Genomic DNA, 8,456 nt, shown 5'->3' with positions numbered 1-8,456 from the left:
TCTCGATCTAGGATATTCAACAGTAGCTGCAGAGTCCCATGCAACACATGGAGGGGGACAAATTAATAAACCCTGCATATGTTTTGAATGGGGGTTGATGGGCCCTTCTCTGGGGGGGTCCAGAAGACCAGCTGGGCTAGAACTCTCTGAAGCCCAGCTTGTAAAATGAGTGCTAGAGCAGGGCTTTCCTTCCAGGGCTCCCTCCCCTGAGTGATGGCAAGGGTGCTGGCCCATCCTGCAGTGCCTTCTTCGGAGGACAGAAACCTTTTAGCACTGCTGGTTATTCTTTATTGCACACTGCCAGAACCACTGTTTAGAACATTCCTTTCTCCAACAAAGGCCAGTGACTGCAGTGCCCGTGGTGGGGAAGGAGGATGTGTTCCCCCTTTCCACCATTTAGGCTGCAGTAATTTATGCAGGTTGGCCCTGGGTGTGCTCTGCTCACCATCACAGGCCCAGCCCACAGTGCAGCTCTGCTCCCTCGCTGTGATGCTAGCTACAGGCACAGTGGCTTTTTGTTAGAGGTGCAGAAGCCCAGGCTCGGCTCTCAGGGGATTACAAATTTCAAGACCCTTAACTGGCACATTTCAGCCAGAAGGGGTTTTCCCCTCCATGTTTTAAACCACTAAAAGCAAGAGCTAATGAACCCGCGAGTACAGCTTCTGTGCTATTGCCCCCAGGAGCCAGGGTGAAGAGCAAGGTTGGACCTTAATCTCCCACCTTTAGGAATTAGTCTCCAATGAAAACAAACCCTCTCAAGGGGCTAAAAATGAGTGCAGTGCAGAGCAGAGCAGGAGATGGTGGCGACAGCTGGGCTCCCTGCCAGTGAAGGGACACACTCCAAGTCCACACAGCTCACACTAGCCCCAGGCTGAGAAGCAAAGTTTATTCTGGAAAGAGGGAGGGGGAGCAAGTGTGTGTAATTCAGCAACAGTGTCCCACGCTGCCTCTGCCAAGCAGGGGCTGGGACAGCAAGAAAGCTTTTACCTTTGTGCTGCACGCAGTGTGTCTCCACTGCAAAGGGGAGTGAGCCTCCCAGCCCAGGCCACAGATGTGCTAGTTGGGCTTGAGACAGCATACTACGAACATGTGCAGATGCTCAGACTAGCCCCCTTCCCTCGGCCGCAGGAAGGTGGGTTGGTCTGAGCTGAGCCATGTCTGCCTAGTGGGGACACACTTCCAGAGACCCTTCTGTGCTCTACATGCTGCCTGCACTGGGTCTCAGCCCCAAGGGTCTATGCACAGAGGCCTGGCCCACGAGGCTCCGACACCACCAGACTGTAAACCTCAGCTCTGAGACAGAAGCCACGGGCTGGGTGAGGAGACTACCCAGCAAGTGAAGCGCTGCTGCCACCTCCCTTCTAGGGCCAGCAGCAGCCAGGATGCTGACAGATCAAGAACAATGCTAGCACCTGCAGACAGACTTTCCTTCCCGCTCCTGCCCCCGCCCCGTTGGAACAGAGGTAGGAAATGGTCTAGAATAACGTTTATCCACCCATATCATTGCCATGCCTGCTGGCTTCCACTGCACCCAAGCAAAAGGAGAGCAGGGGACTGTTGTCTACCCCGTGCGATTCTTTGGTGTGTAACAGGGTTTCCATTGGGGGGGGGGGGGGGGGGGGAGGGGCAACAGGGGCAGGGAAGCTATGTAAACATAGATCAGCTTAGCCCTTTGCTGTAAATGTGTCACACAAAGCAGTGAGTGAAATACTGATAGGTTCAACACCCACCTCCATGGCCAGTGTCTGCCAGCCCACGCATTTCTCCTCTGTCCCTTTAGTGCACCACCTTCCAGGGAGCTGGAGATGGGAGGGCATGTGACAGATAAGAGGAGAGGGCAGGAAAAAAGAGAGAGTGCAGCAAGGCCAGGGGAGGAACTGCCAGGGCTCCAGTACAAAAAGGAGGAAAGTTTTCAGTTTGAGCTGGAGCACAAAGGGTGGTGGAGCTGGAAACCATCGAGGACTGATGTAAATGTTGGGGAATGAGATGAAGTTAGAAAGGAACCACATGTATATGGAAGAACCCTGTGAAATCAGCTCCAAGGGAAGGGCTGACAGTCTCTGCATACACAACTGGACAAGACACTGGGAAACAGGCAAATCCTGCTGGGGCCTGGAACCAGGTGTGACCTAAATGGGGGTTCCCCCTGCCCTCTCTGCCCCCAAGGCAGCAGGTAGAGAACATGCTAAGGAACACGGAAAGCATTTCAGACATGGGATGAAAACTGAAGCATTCAGTGGTGGTAAGGTTGGGACTGGACCCTGTTCACAGGCAGAAGGGAAAGGGAACACGCGCTTGAGTTGAGGCTTTTTGAGCTGCTCATCCAGGAAGGGTGCTGAAGGAGGAGAAGTGGCTGTGTCCCCAGCAGTGTGTTCAGAAGGGGGATGTTCAGATAGCCTGGCCTGCAAAGCACACCTGGCACAGGAAGAGAGACACATGCTCTGAGTTCTGCACAGAAAAATATGTGGGCTGCATCATGCAGCGACTGAAACGTGGATTCTGGCTGAGGGGAAAGCAAGGCTGCTGCTCTCAGTGGAAGACAACTTTGAGCCCAACCCCAGTATGATGCACAGAGGGGATGGATTCTACTCTGGGTGGTGAAGAAAAAGATGGGGATAGGAACCATGGGGCCACGAGGGGCCCAAGGCCCCGCTCTAACCTTCAGAGCCAAGGAGCAGCAGGATACCCCTTAAAATAAGCCATCAAAATAAACTACTGCCCAGGAGATTATTAATGGGGATGGAGGGGCTAGCTTTATGGAGAAGCCAGCTCACTGCCCAGAGGAGACACTTTGTGTCCCTGACAATCAGCTGTGCCAGTAACGCAGCAACTGCCCACCCCCAAAGGGAAGGAAGTGCTAGTGACAGTGTTCCCACCCTCCGCTGGAAGTTAAGGTCCCTTCTCTACAGCTTTGCACCGCTCCCAGAGTTGCTGCAGGCCGAGAGCCAGGCAAGGGCTGGGAATGCCTAGGACTAGAGCTTTTCCTTTACAGAGTGAGAAGAAAGTGCATGCAAGAGGGCTGGTGCCTGGCCGAGCCTCATCCCTTCAGTTCTTCTTGCTGCTGGGCGCCCAGCTGCTGCTGAACAGACTGACTTTGTTGGCAGAAGCCATGGAAACAGAGGGAGACTCCAGCTTCACCTTATCCAGAAGGGTCTTCTTAATGGCAGCCGGGGAGACCTTCTCCTGATCCGCCAGGTGCTGCAGCTCCCTGCAGGAAGAGTCTGTCAGTCAGTGGGAAGAGCAGAGCCACAGAGGAGAAGGAGGCATCGAGACAGAAAGGAGCAGCAGAACTCTGCAGCCTTCCCTTTAGGGCAACACTGCCCAGCGTCAGGGAGGCCTTACACCTGCTCACCTTGTGCGAATGCAGGAGGCCTCCACGGCATTGATGAGCAGCGAGCGAAAGCCTCCACTCTCCAGGAAGTGCAGGGCATAGATGGTGGCTCCCCCAGGTGAGCAGACATTGTCCTTCAGCTGCCCAGGATGCTGCTCAGATTCCAACAGCATTTTGGCAGCACCCTGCAGCAGGAGAGGGAGGGAAAACATGTGTCAGAAATAGGACCAAAAGGATTCCCAACAGTTGTGAGTTCCAGTTCCCTGCTGCTAGACGGCTACAGTAGGCAATGGGCCCCTTTCTCACATTTGCAGGGCTACTGGAAACCCAGTTCAGAGTTGCAAGTCTGTAGAGGAGTAAGGGCCTCGCACTTTCCAGCCTCCCTCAGAGCTATCAGCAACTTCAATAATCTCTGGGAAATTCCACCCAGGGAGATCTTTATGTGAAAAAACTGTCCTCGTGGACCTGAGTCTGCAAGCGCCTGGATCAAATATCTGGATGGACCAGATGTGAACTGAATGGAGTACGGAAGAGAAGACACTGACCAGTAAGGCCTGGGCTCCAAGGCGGACAGCTAGCCTGCGAGGAAGCCCCATCTTCACACCTCCATCTGCCAGAGCATCCAGGGCTGTGAATGCCTGAGAGACCAGAAACAGCATGACAGTGATTCCGAGGTTTGGAGACCAACGTGTGCCCTCAAAGCTGTGACATTCCCAGGCAGAGGGACAGTGCCCAAGGCTCTGGGGTCACTCTGGATCCCCACCACTTAAAGGGACTTGATAAAAATCACTCTTTGTTGAGGACAATCTCTTAAGCAAACGAAGATGACAGACTGGGAAGCCAGGAACTCAGTCCTCAGGCTCCCCAGCACGTGCTGCAAACCAAGCTTCACATCCACCCAGAGGGCCTCGGTCTTGAGCAGGGTGATTCAGACTCTGAGGCTATTCCATCCTTGGCCTCAGATGAAATCGCCGACAAGTGGCCCAATTAGCACCCAGTTTTTGTAATGTGGATGCTTGTCTACTAGGCACTGAACAGAAACCCACACTCATTACTAAGAGGCCACGCACAGTCTAACAGACGCTCATTGTTGAGCTGGCCTGGCTTTGAACAAGACACCTACAGGTTATAGATTACACACTCCAGGTGATTAAGCGGCAAAGAGTCCTGTGGCACCTAATAGACTAATAGACGTATTGGAGCATGAGCTTTTGTGAGTAGCATCTGACGAAGTGGGTATTCACCCATGAAAGCTCATGCTCCAATATGTCTGTTAGTCTGTAAGGTGCCACAGGACTCTTTGCCACTTTTACAGATCCAGACTAACACAGCTACCCCTCTGATGCTTGACTCCAGGTGATTAGAAATTCAAATATATCCCCTTGGTCAAATCTGCAGCCTAATCTGATACCATTTTAAGATGCAAGTGTGTTCTCAGCATTTAAAGTTCAATGTTCTCCACTTGACTTGCATAACCCAATGAAGTGGCACCTACATAAGCAGGGCCGCTGCCGCTGAGGCCTGTAACAGCATCTATTAGGTCTTCTTCTACTTCAGTGCAGAAGCCCACACTAGCCATCAGCTGTTCCAGGAGCTTCCCATCTTCCACCTCTGCGTGAGTCCCTGTGGCATAGACGGTAGCACCTTCCCGCACGATCACAGGTGTGTTAGTCATGCACCTGATCACTTTCGGGGTGGGACAGAAGGCAGAGAGTTTCTTGGGATGGGAAAGAGTTGGAGACAGAAAGGGAAGGGGAGGGGGAGAGAGAGAGAGAGAGAGAGAGAAAACGAACCAGATTTAATACACCTTCTACATCTGGAGTAAACCCCCCTCTAGGGAACTCCTAAAGGTCAGAGGAAATCCAGCAGGGTAAAGGACCTCTTCCTCATCCCACCCCCAGGCACTTCTACAGGATGGTCATCAAGATTCCCTCTGTTAAGCCTTTGCCAAAGGGGACAAGCGCTTAATGCAATGTCCCTGGGGATGCAGGTGAAACTCAGTTACAGAGTGCTGGGCAGAGCCTGCCCATCCCTTGGTAGCAGCATCATCATTCTAACATGGCCCCTGTAATCTCCATGGGGGCAGCTCCTGCAGATATCTACCATAATGAGTCTCCATGAATGCAGAGGGGCTGGCAGCCCTCAGCAGGGAAAGACAAGACCTATTAAAGTTTCATCCAATGATGGGGAACGAACAGGGACGATGCCAAGGTCCTATTGACGCAGACCCTGATTCTGGGACGCTTCCCAGGCATTGCATGACAATCTTGCAGCAAAGAGTCTTGAAACCATATGGACCTCCCTACTGGCATAAGAAGGATTCCCTGGTGGTCTTGGGCCAGAACAGACCTACTACACCCCTTCGTAGGACCGGGACATTCCATCTGTGTTGCTGGAATTCATAGCACTTAGACTCTGACTACTCCGGACTTCCAGACTGCCCCTTACGGACCACTGCAGCCAGGGAGTAAGTTAGTGACTGTTTTAGCTTATCCTGGGTATGATTAGGAGGTGCAAACAGGGCCTAGTGCAACCTTTGCGCCTCCAAAAATTGGCTGCAGTCCAGAAATGGGCCAGAGTCTCATAGGCAAATGGTGCTTAACTGGTGAGCTGTAGTGCTCCCAGTGCCAGAAACGAACATTGTACTCAACTTCTGGCAGCTGGAAGAACAAGTCAGTCTCAAAGTCAGATACCCAGAGCTCCAGGCCTCTGGGAAAAGCTTTCTAGAGTTTTAGTACCCTGACTTCAAGAAGCTTCAGGTGCAGATGCATGCAGGTGCAGGCATGTAGCCCTATCCCCAGGCCCTTTGACCCCATCAGAGCTGTGCAGCACACTGTTCCTCACCTTCTCAATGGAGCTGATAGTGACACCAGCAGCACATGAGACCACGATGTGGCGATTCTCTATATCTGAGCCAATCTCGTCCAGAATGAAGGGAATGATGGGAGGTTTCACAGCCAGGAACAGAACATCGCTGTTTTTAACTGTTTCCTTGTTACTTATAGTGAAGTTTACACCTATTTTCTGGAATAATTTGAAAGTTACATAGCAACAGCACCTCATTCCTAGAACTTCCTTGCATTCTCAGCGCTTAGAAATGGCATCTGGGATCAGGATTCAGCCAAGCTGGGTCAGCCACCAGCGGAGAATAATCTTGTTCATTAAGAGTCATGCAGAGACAGACCTGATCAGCAGAGAGCGCAGCAGTAACTCAGTGAGAACAGGACAGTTTGGTTTTTTTAGTTACTATGGGGGAAGAAGCGAAGTTACATCCCCAGCCTTTATAGCTCATGATCAGTTCCACATTGCATTTTCACTGTAGTGCCGTCATGCACTTTGAACGTGTAACTATTGACTCTATTTGTAACTTCAGATTCCCAGAGTGGTTCTCAATTGGCTTCTCTGGGCAAGAAACTCTTTGCCCCAGAGATGGGAACCACTCACCTTTCCTGGCTCTGTGTCCACCGTTGGCAATAAGTGAACCCAACAGCCAATGGCAGGAAGTTCAGATGTGAGACGATTCAGACCCTAGAAGAGCCTTATTGAGCCAAGCAGAGAAAACAACATGCAATACTGAACATAGGAGTCCTACTTGTGGCCACTGCAAACATACTGAGATCTTTACGTGATTTCTGTGGGCAGGAGTGTGGATCTTACAAACACTGGAACTTACCCTCAGTCCAGATACAGTTGGGAGGTCAGTGTCTGGGGAACTTGCTGTGATCTTATGAGCAGCCAAAACCCCTAGGAAAGGGACAGGTAACTTCAGTTTGGGTTCCATGTGTCTTGCTTACCCCAGAGCTTCTTCACTGTTATTTATCCAGGTTATTCTGAACTTGGCCGTTCCCCCACACTCATGTTGTCCCCTCACAACACATCTCTTCTTCCGGCTCACTGATGTACATACTGATCCTAATGGCTCTCTACTAAAAAACTCTCACATTCTCAAGCACCCTGTGGTTGAGGGATGAAATACACAAATTTGCATCAAATAAACAGGGTCGTTTTAATTCACACCTTTTGTTGTTACAGCGCTGGTCTCTAGGGGGACATGTATTCTGATGGACAAGTGTCATATTTAAGTTTTGCTCACAGCTTTTAAACATTTTCTTTACACTCCCCAGAGGGCTCGCCTCCATTATTTCCACCTCTCCGCTGCGTCTCGCCCAGGTCCGCGGGAAGAACACTTGTCCTTCACACAGAGCTGCAGGCTCCGTTTGACCAGCCACGAGCCGTCCTGGATCCGGACCCCGCCGACGCTCCGCGAGCCCGCGGGCCGGGCCGCTCCAGCGCCAGGCTCCCGCCGCCCCCGCCCCCGCCCCCGGGCTGCCGCCCCGCGCAGGCAGCGGAGCGAGGCCTGGGGCGGGACGCCGGGCAGGCGGAGCCCGGCGCGCAGCACCCACCTGCCGCGGTGAAGCCCCGGGCCAGGGCGAAGGCGAGCTGCCCGGCTCCGATGAACCCCACGCTCATGGCGGGGCCGCGGTTACGCGCGCGCGCGGCCGGCCGGCATCCCCCGCGGGGCAGGCGGTGGCGGGGCAGGCGCCGGCGAGCTCGCGCGGCCTGGGCCAGACCCGCACCCGCAGCCCCGAGCTGGCGCCCACGTGGCCGGTCCGGCGAGGGGAGAGTGACGGCCTCGCCTCCACCACGCGTGGCACAGGCACAGCGCGACAGAGACCAGCCAATCCACGGGCGAGGGGGTGGGGTCTCGCCGGAACCTCAACCAATCAGAAAGACGAGGCGGGGTCACCTCTCGGCCCTCGCCAACTGTTGGAGCAACCTGTGTTTGCGATTGCATCATTCGCTGCCTACGAGTGCCGCAAGGGCTCAACGCTCCTGACGGCCATTATGTCCCGGCATGCAATGCTCTAGCTATTCTGACGTAGGGCCCGAGCTGCCTATGGGGTGCGGTAGTCTGGGCGCACGTTGCCTTCTGGGAATTGTAGTTTCAGGGGACAGAGGGGACCAGCTCATTGTTAATAGTGACAACAGGTTCTGGAACGTTCTAGGTTCGCCTCCCGCCCTAGCTAGAGTCTCGCAGAGCGCGCGCAGGGCGGGTCAGTGGCGGCTTCTCACCTCAGTAGACGAACGGATACTCATGGGGGCTCTGCCTCCAGACATACACTCA

The 8,456-nt window shown here is 53.5% G+C and overlaps 1 protein-coding gene across 2 annotated transcripts; it reads right to left on the bottom strand.

Moving 5' to 3' along the window:
• Window positions 1-872: 872 nt before the first annotated feature.
• Window positions 873-7,963, bottom strand: PYCR1 (pyrroline-5-carboxylate reductase 1). Of its 2 annotated transcripts, none has more exons than XM_037913950.2 (7): window positions 7,735-7,963; window positions 7,005-7,075; window positions 6,176-6,355; window positions 4,827-5,048; window positions 3,877-3,969; window positions 3,353-3,516; window positions 873-3,208 (listed from the first exon to the last, which is right to left on the bottom strand). In XM_037913950.2, exons 1-7 carry the CDS (start codon window positions 7,799-7,801, stop codon window positions 3,046-3,048), a joined length of 960 nt encoding a protein of 319 aa, XP_037769878.1. In that variant the 5' UTR covers window positions 7,802-7,963; the 3' UTR covers window positions 873-3,045. The 2 variants fall into 2 exon arrangements, with proteins under 2 accessions (XP_037769878.1, XP_043383767.1); XM_043527832.1 differs by lacking the exon at window positions 7,735-7,963 and adding an exon at window positions 7,425-7,652.
• Window positions 7,964-8,456: the final 493 nt, after the last annotated feature.

This window comes from Chelonia mydas, chromosome 14, assembly GCF_015237465.2.
Source record: "Chelonia mydas isolate rCheMyd1 chromosome 14, rCheMyd1.pri.v2, whole genome shotgun sequence".
Taxonomy (NCBI): Eukaryota; Metazoa; Chordata; order Testudines; family Cheloniidae; genus Chelonia; species Chelonia mydas.
This window is presented reverse-complemented; position numbering and strand designations above follow the sequence as displayed.

Bases quoted from the DNA above. Each gene is read 5' to 3' on its own strand.
- PYCR1 (XM_037913950.2), bottom strand. From the start codon at position 7,801: ATGAGCGTGGGGTTCATCGGAGCCGGGCAGCTCGCCTTCGCCCTGGCC. The intron at 7,076-7,734 runs GTGGGTGCTGCG...TCCCTTTCCTAG, and splicing joins CCGGGGCTTCACCGCGGCAG to GGGTTTTGGCTGCTCATAAG. The intron at 5,049-6,175 runs GTGAGGAACAGT...TCCCATCCCAAG, and splicing joins CTATCAGCTCCATTGAGAAG to AAACTCTCTGCCTTCTGTCC.